This window comes from Neopsephotus bourkii, unplaced genomic scaffold, assembly GCF_033783945.1.
Source record: "Neopsephotus bourkii isolate Nb327-2 ecotype Australia unplaced genomic scaffold, CSIRO-AGI_Nbou_v1 NB_1600, whole genome shotgun sequence".
NCBI lineage: Eukaryota > Metazoa > Chordata > Aves > Psittaciformes > Psittacidae > Neopsephotus > Neopsephotus bourkii.
Window position 1 is genome coordinate 4128444 of NW_026902076.1, and position 16853 is coordinate 4145296.

A 16853-nucleotide genomic window follows, 5' to 3' on the forward strand; every position below is an offset into this window, starting at 1 on the left:
GAAAAGCTGACTGATCTTCAAAAATGTGGACAATCACAGGAAACCTCAAAAGCCCTCTATATAAAAAAGGTGTCAGAACTGTTTTGTGCTCCTCTAACACCTTTTATCCAAAACTTAAAATGAGTTTTGTAAACATGGAGTTAAGAATTGCTATGTCAGTGGGAGGGAGGAATTATCCTTACTGTATTTGGGAGGGAAAATTTAAGGGACAGCAAAATTGTGAAGCCAATAGCAATTCTTATTCAAAGATCTTAGTGGCTTAAGGATGCTGGCTCCAAAGGAGATACCCAAGTCCGTACAACCAAACCAGTCAGACATCCAGGAATTAAAATCATAGTTCCTGACTCACTTTTTACCTGCCTTAAAAGGTAAAGTGTTCAACAGCTCAAGACTTTCCACCTGTCAGCCTCACTATTTCTCCCAGAAGAAATGGACACTACATAAAATATCTCCTGTGAAATAAAGTTATCATCATCATATATCATAGTGAAATATTCTCCAGGTGGGCAGGAGATTCTGTTATAGTGAGGCAAGACTATCGCCAGCAGATCATAGAGGTTTTTCATCTGTAGAAGATACAGCTGACACATCACAGAGAGATGAGCTTCCTGTATTTCCTCATCAGGAGAAAAATGTAACCTAATTCATCTTCAAAACCATGAAAACACACATTCCTTCTGTAGGAAGAATGAATCCTGGGAAATGTACTGTGTCGTATGTGTCAGGGAAATGCTTTGCTTACATCTCTAAGCCAAATTGTGCTTTCAGTCTCATTGACTCTTGACTGAATTTGACCTTTCTGATTTGCTAGCACATTTTTCAGACTTGTAAGTGTAATTGATGGCAGGGTATGGCCCCGGGGCTGTTTATCTATCAGCAGATTATGGTGTACTTGTAAGGAATATCAACAGCATTAGGAAGTGAAGAACCTAGTCCCCACAACCTTGAAGCACCACTATTTCAGGTTATTGGTGCTAAAATATAAGTATAGGTCCACCTTTGATCAACATATCTCAGATTTTTCTTAAAATTTGCCACTTTAGGGTCTGATTCTACTCCTAGTGCACAGTGGATAAAACTATCTTTCTATACTTTTTATTAGACTTTTAGGTTGATCTCAAGTTTGCTAAATGAATCTAATTCAGCACTGGAAGAGGAAACGCATGCACTCCTTATCTCTTGTGCAGATGATACACTGGCAAAAGTTGGTAAAACTGTTCTTGCAAACTTGTCCACAAAACACTTGGAGTTGAGGGCTCATGGGAGGAAACAAAATTCACGATAAAGAAGTGCAGGGCCCAAATGCTTGTGCTCCCAATTGCACTAAGAAAGATCAGCCTCAAATATTTGCTGTACCTGCAGCAAGCATCTGGTAAGTTTGAGGGATTTTATTTGCCTCTATTGATAAAGGAAGGAATTAAAATTATATGACCGGCTGTAGGGTATGTTTTTTCAGGCCATGTTTTTTTACAATGGCTCTTTTTATACAGTATCTGCACAGGATACATGTAAGAAAGAGACAAAACTGTGAATTTAAGCAGAAGTTAATTGCTTTCTCACCTGTTCACGATAATCTGGCCTTTAATGGAACAGCTTCTGGACAAACAGGTAGTAAGACTTCTTGGTTTTCCAAGAGTGGCTGTCCTTACAGTGCATCAGGAAGTTTGGGGATGAAAAGAAATGACCTGCAGCAAGAGTATGAACTTTCATAATGGGCTTGCCTGGGTCTTTATAGACACTTGGCATTGCACTGGACTTTTGGTCTCCCAAAGTAGGCCTTGCCATGGGTTGGGTGTTCAAAATGGCATTGACTACTAATGCTCCCTTGGCAAGCAAGAGGAGATCTACAACCCCTGACCATCTATGCCTGGCATACTAAGTTATTCCATGCTGCTGTACTCCTCTAAGATCAAGTGCATTACTTTGTGCATTACTCTCCAGTCATTTCTGCCACAATATATACTTTCAATGCTGACATTGGCAAGGAGTTCATTTGAACCAGGACGTTTCACATCGCGCTGTTAACTCAAGCTGCTCAAGTGCAGGGAATACTGCAGCCTAGGAAAGGGAGCTACATGGGGTGCTCAGCAGGACTAGCAGATCTTACCCCAAAGCGCTAGGTTTCACTGGCAGGTGTCGTGGTGTGGTTACATATTTTAAATCACTTTAATCAGTTTCCTCTTTGAGATTTTTATTTGCTGGGCTTTTTTTCTGTGACAAATTCACTTCTCTCATCAGAGCCACAGTAGTCAGAGATAGACATGGAGCTAAAATTATTTACTTCTTTTTCCTTAAGGTCAAATTAGTTTTTTTGGTCAAAAAAGCTTGAAGGGGGGGGGGGGCGTTCATTTGGGGGTATCCAAAAAAATAGAGGTCTATCTCTATGCTGGAAAGCTCAGCTTCAGGCAACTTTTTTCACAAGCGCAGCTTCCAAAATTCCATATATCCCAGCTATGTATTTAAGCACTTCACTGACTTTGGGCTTTGAAGAGCAGGGATAAATACCAAATTTGGGGTTTTCTCTCAACCCAAATTTTGAATGTCCTGAAGATTGCAGTGCTTCAATTCTGTTATAAATGACAAAATTCAGGATAATGACAGTGTTGGTGCACACATCTTGGCTCACTCAGAGCACTGCTCCACATTTGGATCTTTGATTCAAGCCCCATCTCTAATTACAATGTCACAGGGACTGGCCAAGTACAGGAGCTCAATCTGACATCCTACACAGTGTATTTTATTCCAAACCTCTGCTGCTTCTGTATTGAAACATTAGCTATAGTGCAAGCTATGCAGGGATGATTTGGGGTCTTGTAGCCATTTCTGAAGGCATAACCACTTTCCTAATGCCCAGAGAGTGGCAATGTCATCTTCAAGTGGGCTCCTTTTCTCTGTGATGGTACCATTATGTCTACGGAACAGAGCTGTAGATGGACATCTAGTGGGGTTTTGTTGTTCAGTGTTTTTTTTTTTTTCCTTCCCTTCTAAGCTGAGATCCTGCATGAGTTTGCTCATTTAGTCATTTATGGATGTCAGCAGCTGTACCTCAGCTCTTCCACATCACTGCTTCGCCAGCCTGTCTCTCCTTGCATTCCTGTTGGCGTCCGAGCTCCTTCTGACCTTGGTCTCCTAATAGTCCTGGGCTAGCGCAGACTACCCTGTTGGCTACAGTCCCAATTTGCAGTCCTTGTTAAAAACAAAATGCTGTCTTTTTACAGCTCCATTTCTTTCCATAATCAAGCAGCCCTCCTTTTTACAAGGCAGCTGCCCCTTTGGTATTTCTTCCTTTTGGTACGCTGAAGATTCCTGATGCTGCCAGAATTCCCCCCCCCCCCCCCCCAGCCCTGTTTAAGGCAGTCCTGTACTTAAAGCAAGTGGCTTCTCTAAGAAATCTTAGCATAGGGAGGAGCTTTCCCTGACAAGGTGCATGTATTGTGTCCTTAAAAAAACTTCCTTTTTCATTAAAATGTGTCATTGGAGGTAGATACCTGTGTATTTCTATTAGAGATGAGTCCAAACCATGCGGCTGGATCCAAACTTAGTCAAAAGATGATGTTGCTTACAGTTGGGAGTACAATCTCGCTGTGTATTTTTTGGCTTGAGCTGCTCTCCTGTTTGCACAGTGTAACACAAAAAGCATCACTGCGCTGCTGGGAAAGCTGCTGACACAACTAAGAAATCGAGTGGTAAAGGCTTGTCAGCAAAATCAACAAACTTAAAGGCAAACGGGAACCTGGTCATGTGAGTAATTGTGACCCCTCGCCCAGCCACACAGAGCAAACTTTCTCTTCTCAATAACCACCATGTTTTATGAAAGAAAAGAATCAGTTTCAGATGAAGGACAGAACAAAATTTCCCTGCATTCCTCTTACTGGGAAGAAAAAAGAAAAAGTCTCCTTCTTTGGACTTAGCCTGTGTACGTCTGTGTTGTGCATCGAGCTGCAAACGGTGGCCTCTCATTTCATTAATTGACAAACATCATCCCCTAAACATTTCCAGGCACAGTCATTTTCTTTTCTCAGGTTTACTCAGTGGTTCTTACTGAGGTTTATAGTTTTCCATGCAGTAGCTGAGAATAAACTTGCTTGTAAGATCTCATCTGTTGTGCTATGAGAACTTTTGATAATGTAATTCATAAGCAACTTCATTTTCTGGGTCTTTCTTTTTTTTTTTTTTTGCAACTCGCTTGGCTTTGGGTAATTACTCCGTGTTTTGCAGCAAACTGGTCCATTTCCCAAATGCTGCAGGACTTTCTGAACTGCAGCATTTTATTCCATTTGTTTCTCTTTTTAAGAGGCTGATCTGTCTTAAAGAAATTTTTCTCATTTAAAAATAATTTTGCTGTGGTTTTACAGTCAGCATGGTTCCCCCCCCAAAACAAAACAAAACAAAAAAATCCCTGCAGGCCTATTTCTTCTCCTTCTCCCATGATTACCCTGGTGTAATGACACTGATGCCAGTGGAATTATTCCTGGTTAACACTGGTATATATGAGACCAGAATCTGTAGGATGGGACACAAAATTGTACCAGGGACTGGGCCAGAAGGCTATCTCCATCTGTCAAAAGGGATCTCAAAGCACTCTTTCATCTTCAATGTCTCAAACAGAGGAATATAATCATCTACCAGCAGGACACAACAACCCCCGGGGTGAAATCTGGCAATATGTTTAATGTGGAGAACAAGACAAAAGCAGCACAACACAGCCCTTTAGGAATGTAAGCAAGGAATACAGTGTCCATCTGAAATTGGTGTTACTATTTGCCTCGTGGAATGCTTGGGAAGCCCAGCCAAATTCAGGGCTCCAGTCTACTAGAGCAGCCGCAGTGAGGGCAAGCTCTGTTCCTCAGTGCTTGCAGTCCCAGTGACAAATAGCGATCAGACCGCAGGCCAGCAAGAAGTTGAGCCAGGCAGAACTAAAATATCCCTGTTGGAGTGCGGTCCCATGAGGACAGTGTTATGTCTTACCAGAAACAAAGAGAAGAGCACATTTCCAGTCTCAAAGACTTCTCTGTCCCATTAAGGAAAACTCCAGACTACAATTAGAAAAAAAACAAGAAAAAGAGACACAGCCACAGCGTGCCCGTTTGCATCCAAAATGCAGCCTAAAAAAGAGAGGACGTGCTCCCAGGAGAAGGCTGCTAACACCCTCTTGATCTCATGGCTCCAGCTACTTTGCTCAGGAGGGTGGGAATGCGATCCCAAAGAGAGACCATCCCTCCTTCAAGCCCAGAGCTGCTGGGTAAATATTGACTCAGAGTGAGGAGTGGCTGAATCAGTCCTTCGTGCCCTGCCAAGGTGTCTCCCTCCACCTAGCGAGCTTCCAAGCCCACCCTACACAGCCCAAAATATCAGATGAGAGTTGGTACCCGTGATGATCAAAGGACACAGGCTCAGGCAGAGAGACAAGAGTACCTCTGTTTGTGCAGGGCTGACGTGTTCTGTTTGCTCTCCAAGTGGGAGAATGTCTCCTCCAGTTAGTTATTCAGAAGGACATGTGGTGGGAAGAGTGGTTAGGTGGAGGGATGAGGGACTGGGGAGCACCTAGGGTGGTTCTTCCATCCTTCTCATGTTCATCACACCCCAAATTCTCTGAATGCTGGTACACGTCTGCTAAAGGTATCGCGCCATAGAGGTAATCGAAAAGCAAGGACCTGGGTTCATGGAATCTCTGCCCCAAGATGCATTGAAAGAACATGGAATTTGTGAGAAAGGGTAGGAAATAGTCCAATTCTTTCAGTTGTCCAGCTGTTGCCAGCTCAGGATTCAAACATAGGGTGAAAAGATGGTGGAATATATCCCTAGACTAAGTGCATAATCTAAGGGTATTGAAGTAAATCAAGAGAGACACCTGTGAGCCAAGCAGTGATGACCACTGACTTCAGCTGTGAGTGGGGATCATGGCTTCTGTAATTGAACTGGATATAGGGGAAGGCTGAGTCTGCTGTTGCAAGCACAGGTCTGGGTTTCATTTCACATGAAACGCTACAGATTTCCTAAGTGGATCACTGTGCCAGCCTGTAACACAGAAATGATATGTTCCTCCTCCTCTGAGCTGTCACAAGGCTCAAGGCTTGAAGACTTCAAAACTGAAGATCTCCAAGGAAAAGGGGAGTGTAAGAAAAAGCATATGCTGTGGATCTCTTTATATATGCTACATTACTAAAAGCACTGTATTTATGTATTTCAAAACTGGGCACTGGGTTACATTTTCATTCCCCAGTACAAAGGCAAATACATTCCAAACAAAGCAATGTTGTTTCAACAAAGCAAGGGTTGAAATCTCTCCAGGGCTTCATTCTGTCTCATTTAGATCGGGCGTAAGATCTTAAAGCAGAGTTTAGTGGTCGGCCGATCATGTTCCTCTGGGAAATGACAGAGTGGTAATTCAAAAAGGGTAGTGAAGTACAGCATTGTCTGGGTCTGCAGGACTGTTCTTCAATAAAACCAGCGGCTCACCCAGCTTACAGGAGAACATGTTGTTCCAAAGGAGCTGTGACTCTTCATTAAACAAAAGAATTCACCTCTGGCTAGACTTGGGTGTAAAATGAAAATGTTATTGGAGACAAAATGTCTTTTAGAAGACAGCGGTTCCATGATGACTGCCATGATTGCCTGGGCATATCTAGCAGCTGAAATGGCAGCTAAGATGAAAGGTACATCTCCAGGCACCGAATCCACATGTTAAAAACTTCATTCAAGCCTGGGAGGTGGTTCCATTCCAGGTAAGAAGCCCTGAGAAAGGGATAAGCAGCCTGGGTACTGTCTGGCCACGGGTTGGCACTGACCCGCTTTGCAGTGAAGACCCAGTTTTGATCACGAGTTGAATCTTTCAGGACTTTCCCAAAAGCCTTTCCTTGGAGCAAACAAGTTCTCCCACATCTGACACAAGAGATTGGGAAAGAATCCCAGGGTATCTACATGCAAAATTTATGAGATATGCCTCCTCCACTTCGACTCTCCTGACACACTCAGGAAAGCTCACAAATAGCAAAGATGCAGTAGGGCCATTCAGCGAAATAATTCATGTCCAGACTGGTATAACTCAGGTGTTCATGTATGGCTGTCTCCCACCCAGATTTATTCTGTAGGAAAGATATAGCCTATGTGGTTCCTCAGTGTATGAAGATGAGAAAAAGCACCTCAAGCTGTGCAGTTTCAGGGGATTTTTGTTACAAGATTATTTTCCTAAAAATGGCACTATGCCTCTAGGAGTGAAACATACTGGGAAACGTGAAAATTTAATGAATCCATGAGTTAGTTGCTCCTTTTCTTGCATACTTAAGGCAAGATCATTCCCTTGTCAACTTCAGCTCACACAGGGACCCTTTATAGTACAGCCAAAGCATCCACCTTTAGCTTCTAAGGTTTTGGCCTGCAGACTCTTAGGCAGTGCAGCAGCCATGCTAATCTTCCAGAAATATTCTCTTGTGCTGTGTCTAATCATGGCCTTCTACTCAGCATCTCCCTCTTTCACACAAACATTGCCCATCAAGCAATCTTGGTTCTGCTCAAGATAGGAGAAGAGACTTCCTGCACTCTTTTTTGTAGTCTCTTCCACTCTGGTGAGTTTCCAGAGCTCAAGCAATGGCACAAGATGAGGACTGCTGGACCTTTGGTCTGCTATGGTATGAAATTCTTACATTAGACTCTAAGGCTTAGCAGGAGCCTTGGGCTGAGGCAATCAGATGGTAAATACCCAGGAAAAGGTGCAGTTACCATGTTTCAGAGGGGAACACTGATGTGTCAAGCCTCTGAGAGGGACAATTCCATTTAAAACGTAATATGGCAAAGCCTCAGGGTAACCCAGCCTGCACATAGTTTGTTTCATTAATCAGCCCAGGCAACAGAGGCCTGTTCACTGCTGGCAATGTCCTTGCTGGACACTCTGTAGGAACCTGAAATCTCGTTGACTCATGTGTACCGAATTTCCAGACTTGACTCATTGGCTACTAAAACCATAAGATTGCATGGTGTGTCTCGTGTTTTTCCTGGAAAAACAGAGCAGGTTAATATAAGTACATTTGGTTGATTAACATCTGAATCTGTTTTGAAATCTCCAGAGTGTATATGTAAAGAAATTGAACTGATCTCAAAGCAGCAAAGAAAAAACCCCCAAAATATCTGGAACTTCAGGATTTATTTCTATAATGTTCCTCATTGGCCCATCCTTTGGGTTAGAAGTATACATCCTTTCTTTTGTATCTCTTAGAACCTGCTGAATTTCATGTGATCACAGGCTTATTCTATGAACATGTGAGGCACAAAATGCTATTGAGAAAGGTAAAAAGAGCAGAAACAGATGCTCTTTTGGAGACAATGCTATCTGGCTGGTTAGTGTAAAAAATGTGCTGTGTAAATGGAAAAACTTCCTCACACAATGCAAAATTAACCTGAGAAAATCATTGGTACAGGAATTAATTGAGGCCAAAAACACTGCCAAAGAACAAGGAAAATGAAAAGAAGAACAAAAAATCAAAAAATAAAAAAATTAAAAATGGATGGGATGTTTACAAGGCTACTAAGACTATAATAAGGACAGTTAGAAACACAATAGTAGTTATTAACGAAAGAAAAACAAGACTCTCAGAAGAATTAAACGTGTTGGAAAGGATATCTGCTTCAAGACAGGAAAAACCTTTTGGTGTAGCTAACGGCCAGATTCAGAGGTAATTAAGCACCAGCTCTGCTTGCAGTTGTAACCCATACGGTTGTTGAGCCTGATCTTAAATCAAATTTTTTGGCCTGTATTGTGTAAAAGGTGATCATCAACAGTGTAAACATTTGCCCTGGTCCAAAACCCTGATTCAGTAATGGAGCACTGGGAAAATTTCCTATAACAGACTGTGGTGTAACTGTTCCTGAAGACTTTTTGATAGCTTCTTTTGAGGCAGCATTTACTGACCATTGACAAGAAAAAATGGGCAAAGTGGTTGGATCAATTATAGTGCTTTCTTCTTACTGTTTCTTTTGGTTCTCTAGAAGTAGCTGTCAGTCTTATTCTAGTTTCAGAGGATCTAACAGTCTCTCCAGCCACTTCTCCATCCTCAGCAAGTTGCTGGGAAGGGAGCACATGTGGCTGGAGGTGTTCGTGCATGACCATAGGGAGGACTGGGCTGGAAGTCTCCTTAAACATAACAACTTTTTCTGCTGTGCCTTATTTCTGTGCTGCAAAGGGAAGGGAAAGAAGGCTTCCCCAATTTAAGAAGATGCATTAGTTGAGGGGCAGGGTAAAGGAGCCAAAAGAGGGATGCATTGGCAATGTTAGCTGATGGGGAAGATGAAACGGGTCTCTGCTCCTGGCTGCATAATGGACTTCTGTCAAGGCATTTAGTTTTTCATGTGTTTCAGTCCGGCTCCCATAAAGTGCAGCCAGTGTGAGACTCGTCTGTGCAGTGCTTTGAGCACAGTGGGAAAAATGTGTTAGGCAATGAATATTGTCATGAGGAATTGCCTGCTGCCCAACAGTATTACCTCTCCAATGTGCCTACCTCCTCTTTTCTCATTCCTTCTCCACACTGAGATGTCAGGGCATCCTCAGGGACTCTTCTTTGTTAGAAAATAGCAGGAGCTGCAGGGTACTTCAAAAAGTCTGGCTTTGTCCCATAGGTGTCAAAGAAGGACTTCAGGTTCTTGGAGAATCTGGTCCCAAATGAGTGTAAAAATGCACATTTTGTCAGGAAGTGAATAAAATCCTACTGAATTTAAGCCAGGGACAAAGATGAAAAAGCAGATGGCCCACGACAAACTGTGAGAACAAATTTGTTCGCATGACATGGGAATAAGTATGTACTCATAACAGACTATTACTCAAGAAATTTTGAAAGAGCACCACTCCACAGGAGTCATAATGTGATTAGTCACATAAAGCCCAGTCCAGCGAGGCCTGGTGTATTGTACCTGAAAGAAGAGAAACAGGCCCCAAAACAGACCACAATAAAAACATGATAATAAAGAAAAAAAGAAGAAAAATATTCTGTCTTCATATGCACAAGCTTATGAAGACAGAAAAACTCTTAAAAGAATTAGGATTTGTAGAGTAGCTTGCAGATTGTTATTGGGTTGCTTAAAAAGGAAAAGACCAGAGGAAAGGAGCCTTGCTGAAATGACTCAACCAGTAATTTGACAGGACAGAGACAGAGTTGGGGTATTTTGGGGAAATGTCTTGGACTCTGGGACAGACTTTGCCACACACTGCATTACAGCGTGGTTCTGGTAACTTACAATTAGTTCCAAAATCCCATTTATTTTTTTTAAGTATTTTATTGTGGGAGCAAGGAGTGATATTGAATTTGCAAACTGGAGAAGTAGTGCTGATTTTGAACACTGTGATTTATTAATACACTTGTTCAAATGAATACTTTGTTCAAAACTTCTAAGCTCGAGTGAGCATATTTAATTACATGAAACCACTTTTGTCATTAAAGATTGCAGCATCTTAATATATGGATATATCCATATATGCAGAGAGGAGTGGACTCCTAGGATATAAATGGGATTTGCTTTATCTAAAAATAATTAACAATAAGCCTGCCAAATGTTTTTATGAATTTTCTAAGTTGCTCACTCAAAAGCAAGTGAGTGTTCAGAGCTAGTTTGGATTCATACAACAAAAAAAAAAAATAAAGATGCCAAGACACAATGTCTAGAACGAAAGTCAGGTCCTGAAATCACACATTAGACAAACACTGATCCTGGAGCTGTCACATTGATGCTTTTGCTATTCTAGTAGTCTTTATGTCCAGTGCAGTACATGAAGCCCCTCTAAGATTGACTGCAGCCCAGCAGTGGGAAGCAATGCCACTCTGTATCTGCTCAGAAACCTGAGCAGTGCAAAAGGATGGCTTCAGCTTCAACTTCCAAATACATACTTTGTCCATGCAAAAGCAGTGCTGCCCTCACTTATGCAGACGTTGCTGTTGGACTTTCATTTACCACAAGCTGTTAAGACTTCAGTTTCACTTCTCACCAGAAAGAGGAGGCAGGCATAAATTTAGGCTTTCCTGGGAAGCAGCTGCAACACGAAGTGGGAGTGTGCGCATGCACTGGGTCTCACAGGCGTACGCGCAGATGCTTCTAGCTTTAGAGAAGCTTCATAACCCCAAGCAGAAAGGACAATGCACAAAGGCCTCCTGCAGGTTACTTTGTCAGCAGAGGGACTGCATTACTCATTTCAACATCTTAATACCCTTACCATTGAAATTGTTTTTTTGCGCAGTGTTGACTCACTTGGAAGAGTATCACCTTCTGAAGCACCAGCTCATTTCTTGAAGCACTCACGTGGCCTAAGTTTCTACTCTCTTGCACCTTAAACCTTATCTCCATGGTTTTATGCCTTCCACAGGAACACAGAGGCGGCACTACTGTCTACTATTCTGACTTGATAGGAAATTACTTGCTACATCTATATATGTAAAGTGGGAAATCCAGCTCACCTAACTTCATCCATTTAGAAGTTCATCAGCCCATCTAAGATAGTTGACTTTGGCTTACAAGAAGTGCTGGGAGGGGAGGGACAGGCTACAGCATGATCCTCCCACCCTTCTTAGGGAATTGATAGCTTGTGATGGATTGTCCCCAGAGGTTCTGCTTTCTTGGCTGGAGCCAGGGTGGCTGCCTTGTGCTATATGCCATCTGAATGGCTAATGTTAGATAAGCTGAATCCCATGCAGTGTGCTAGAATGTTTTTCCCTCAAGGTTTCTTCTCCACAGACCTTTCCTTTATTAGATAACAAAAGACTAAGAAATCAGAGTTTGCAGCAATTTGGTGGCAAGGCAGATTAAATCAGTACTAAAACAAAAGCAGCTAAGATAGCCAAGACTGCCTGAAAAGTTAAATGCATGCTCCTCTCATACAGATGGATGCATTTAAAATAACTTTAGTTTCTCCATTCTCACAGGGTAGCCTATTAATCTTTTGGTAATATCCATCATCATGGGCAGGACAAGTACCAGGAAATCCTCTCCTGGAGGTGCTTCTCTGTTCTCTCTCATTACTCATTACCTGGCCTATTTACAGTCCTGTGAGCTCTTGACACCCCAAGGTCCTCTCAGAGGTGGCAGTGCAGAAGTATTCTTTATTACTTGCAAATAGGTGACTCAAAGATGTGTAATTGTTTTCTCTTTGAGAGATCCCTAGTAGATCAGGAGGGTAAGTGAATGTCAGACATCCACTGTTTCTAAGCTGGGCACCCATCTTATTTTTATGTACCTGGTGTAGGAGTTCTCTTTTGAAATGGAGGCATTTTCAGTGAATGACACCCATGTTCAAGTTAGTTATCATTCATTATTCCCAGCAAAGAGGTGAGGACAAGTATTTCGCATTCTAGCAATAAGGAGATGATGCTGCACCTATTTAATCCACTGACTGTGAAGGAAGGCTAGGGTATTAGATAAGATACAGACACCTATACTCTAGACTGTTAAAGCTAAAGGTGACCTGAATCCCCTCTCAGTAAACCAGTGCTCCTGAAGGATGAGGCCAAGCTCCCTATGTGCTCAGTAGAAAAAAAGTGGCTCTGAGGCTGTTCAGTGAGATACAGCCTATGTATCCAAACCTTCTCTTTGGGAGCTTTCCTTCTACATGCAACATAGAAAATTCAGGTGGTTTCCTGGAATTTTTTCACTAGGCACTTACAGTTCAGTTGTTCAGATTAAGTGGATCTCAAAGCAGGTTTTCTGAGTCCAGGATTAATTTCCTTAACAGGTGAAATAACTTTTCTTTTAAGCTACAAGCCTACGTTGATCAGACTGTCTTTGCATGTGGGAGTGTGCGATAGTACCTACCCATCTTCTGTAAGCAGGGTGTAGTGGAGCATGCCGAGTGACCATGGACAGGTGGGTTGATATGTTTAGGGAAGGCCTCTTGAAGACAAGGTGTCTTCAACATCTCTCTTCTCTGCAGTCACCCATCCAACTCCACTTAGCTACAGCTGTCTATATGCAGATCTAACATCCCGAAGGAATGTGTGCACCTGGATGCTCCAGTTAAGACATTCTTTCTGCTGGGGCTGCACAGAAAAAGCAAGCACTAGAGTTGTGATGAGCTGAAACATTCAGATAAAACAAGCAAATTTAGAGAGGAAGGAAATAAGTAGAACCATCCTGTTGTATATGATAAGCAGCTGTAGTAGCTTGCTCCATGCTTAGGAGCTCCTTATTCTTGGGCTTCTTTCAAATATGCCCTAGCAATTTTTCCCAATAAAAAAATTATTGACCCTAGCTGACACTGCTTTGGGCAGGGGTTGTGACTAAACAGTCTCCAGAGGTCCCTTCCAACCTCAGTGATGCTGTGATTCTTAAGTTTTCATCATCAGTTTGGGTGTTTGAATACTGAGCAGTTGGATCAGACCCCATACAGGGAGGCATTCGCTCTGAATGCATGGGCTGCATGATGTTAGCTGTGGACATACACAGCCATTGATGTGAGCAGTGCAACAACTTCCACATGTCCTGGATATGCCTGTATGGGTGCCCACATGCCCATGTGGAATGTCCTAGATGGAAGTATGGGAGCCTGATCAAGCTGTGCAAGATGTATTTAAAAGGCTGCATGGATTAGGTTGCCCAGGGAGGTTGTGAATGCTCCATCCTTGGCAGTGTTCAAGGCCAGGTTGGACAGACCTTGGGTGACATGGTTTAGTGTGAGGTGTCCCTGCCCATGGCAGGGGGATTGGAACTAGATGATCTTAAGGTCCTTTCCAACCCTAACTATTCTATGATTCTATGAATAATAGATGTAAAAGGGGAATTAGGGAATGACAAATCCATGGTTTCTGATAGGGAAGTCATGCTGTTTGGATAAATTGCAGCCTTTGGTGACCAGACTTTTTGTCTATTTCTGTCTATATTAGTTACTACTCTTTGTATTTTAACTCAAATTCCTCTTTAACTCATTTAAGAATCACTTGTGACAGTTATTTGTCACATGCTAAACCAGATTACCTTAAGGTTTGTCAAGCTTCCTCTGCTCTCCAGTGCATGGAAGAATATTCCATTTAATTTGGTTTGTTTGGCCAGTGTGGACAGGGATTAGCTATGCTATATATGGACCATAAACACTGTTCTGGTTAACACTACGGTTGAGCCAAACCTGAACCTTTCATCTCACCCTTTGCAAACTTTGGTGGTTTGGATGGAAATGGAACCTGTATTTGAACTATGCTTTATTATTTGTTTTTGTTTTGAAAAGCAAAGCCCAATCAGTAACACATTGGAAACTCAACATCCAGCATCCTCAGCCCACCTCTGGTGAATAGGGTTGAGCTCCTTTGTACACAGGGACTTTATGCTGGGAAAAAATCCAGTACACAAAGAAAGGAAACAGTTTCAAGGAACCTGCAGTAACTTTCCATAAACGTCTCAGGGACATGAGTGCATGCTGAGTTTTGTGTCATAATCCCCTCCATGTGTGTTTAGTTAGGGAAAACATGGTGGTCCCAAGATGGACTTACGTTGGCTGCATATCCAATTGGTCTGGAGTTACAAATGACCCGGAAAAACCTTAATTCGATTTTGACTCACAGTTTCAGTTTGCTGTCTGAATACCAAACCAGCCAGTGATAAAAATGAATTTCTCACATCAGATTTTTTAGATGCCAGAAATAATAATAGTAAGATATTAACACCTCCATACTTGGCTTTCTCTAGGTTGTCTTAACCTAGATAAATCAATTAATTTGTGTCTTTGTATCTACAGCAGTGCCTTAAAATTTGCACTCAATTGCAGCAGAAGTAGTTTTAAAATCCATCTGTCTTACTCTGACCATTCCTGTAGCATCTCACCACCTTCTGTATAATGTGTTCCCAATGCTAAAATAAAGATCTACAGCCTGGCATGGTATTTCCACTTACGCAGCTACTCGAGGCTGTTGAAAGAATAAAGTTTCCTATCATATTTCTGGCTTTTGGAATTATTGTAAGAATAGAACGATCCTTACAATACAGAATTTACCAACTGGACACAGTGGGTAGAGCACTTTGGGCCATAACGTGGCTCTACAAGTCTTTGTGTTTCCCCCAGAGGCTGCTCTATCATCCTACACTGTATATGTTAGACTCAGTCGAAGCAAGCATGTTTCTAATGACTTTAATGGACATTGGATGAGATCACATTGCATGGGACCCTCTATGAAGTAGCAATTAATGTTGGCTCCAGCAGTAGCAGTCCAGCCCTCACATCTCCCTGGAGATCTGAGTCAGTTAGGACATTACCGTCATTCCATGACTGGCCAGGAAAACACCATAGGTAATTCACCAGTTAATACATACCTATGAGATATCAACCGGAAAAATGTAGATGTCAAGCAGAAAAATGTTAAATCCTGTCCACAGGCTTTACAAAGAATGAGAGTAGAAAGATAATTTAGATTTATAATGTTAAGTTGCATATTTGCCTACAGTGGGGTCTTGTCTTTGAGTATGTCTGTGCTTTTCTAATTGTCCTACAGATTTTAATTGTCCTACAAGTAGGGTACCACAACCAGCTGATGAAATTCCGCTTTCCATAAAAAGGTCTCATCTCACTGAAGTGACAGCAAGCAACGGTCTGCGTATGTAAGTACACATGTAAATCAAGGCTAATGATGTGTCTTCCTTGCAGACTCAGACCCATGCACACCTGATGCACCACCTGCTGCCACTTCACCAGCAACCTCTGAAGACCCTGGGCCTTTCACAGCTGCAACATCACCCTCCTCTTCCTCTGACACTGGTACTGCATCATTTTCCCCACCATTACCTGCCTGTGTTGCAGCCTTACATCCCAAACTGCCTCCTATTGCACCATCGACATCAGCTTCTGCTGCTACAGTTCACCCTGGCCTCCCTTCTCTTCCTGCACCACCCACCTCTACTCCACCCCTGCACCCTGGACTTTTTTTGCCAGTAGTCTCTCCAGGCAGTGCCACCCACCTCATCAACTGGCTGCCCTTCCTTGCCTCTGCAACCCTCGCCACCATTCAAGGGAAGGAGGAAGACCAGCCATCCGCAAGAACAGGCTCCCTGGAAGGCATGAAGCACTGCAGCAGCACACCCCCACACCCTGCCCATGATGAAAGTCCCCAGGTAGCACCTATAGGAGAAAGGGCTCCGGGGGGTGCTTCCTCTCCACCAGCTGCCCATGCCACGCCCCCAAGCTCCGAGCAGGCATCGGCGAATGTGAGTGACATCCTGGCAGAGCTGCGGACGATGAACAGCCATCTCTCCATCATTGCCCGAGCCCTGACACAGCTAGCATCATCACTGGCACCACAGCAGGATGCACATGGAACCCCACCTCCTTAGTGCCGGCCTCTGTACCGTCTCACCCTGCTTGTAGGGGTTGATGTCAGCCAGGCACAGCCCATGGCAGAAGAAAAGGACTCTATTCAAACCTACCCACATGATCTGTGCCAGTTTGCTGTGCTCTCTGACACCAATCACGTCTCCCCGGTGGCTTGGTGGGTTTTTTTGTTTGTTTATTTGCTCCTTGTAAATGGATGCATATATTAAACAAATAGCTTTGTGGTCTCATTAATAAAATTGTTTATATTTCTTGCATTCCTTTCAGATGTGCTTGTTCCCCTCCTGTCACCCATTAACCACATGAGCATTGGTAGCAGTCAGTGAGGTCTCACGTAGACAATGTGGATAATCTGAAGTGGTGAGACGCTACCCATGAGAAAATGCTCAAGGAGGTGACAAAAGTCCCCTGAGCAACGTGGGGGGACACAGACATGAAAGAACACAATAAAACTCTGGAAAAAAAAATCCAGTTTCTCTCCATTCACACTGCATGGCACAGCTCTGTTGAAGTTGGAGCCCTTTCCGGGGCACTGAATCTCAGGGGTAATTGTAATTACTGACACCGGTAA

General features: G+C 42.9%; 1 protein-coding gene across 3 annotated transcripts in view; it reads left to right on the forward strand.

The window, feature by feature from the left end:
- RUNX2 (RUNX family transcription factor 2) overlaps window positions 1-16539 on the forward strand; it is a 160839-nt gene extending 144300 nt beyond the window's left edge. For all 3 annotated transcript variants that reach the window (XM_061372264.1, XM_061372265.1, XM_061372267.1), the window contains one exon: window positions 15602-16539. In XM_061372264.1, the coding sequence (XP_061228248.1) occupies window positions 15602-16284 (683 nt within the window). In that variant the 3' untranslated portion in view covers window positions 16285-16539. The remainder of the gene's footprint in view (window positions 1-15601) is intronic.
- Window positions 16540-16853: the final 314 nt, after the last annotated feature.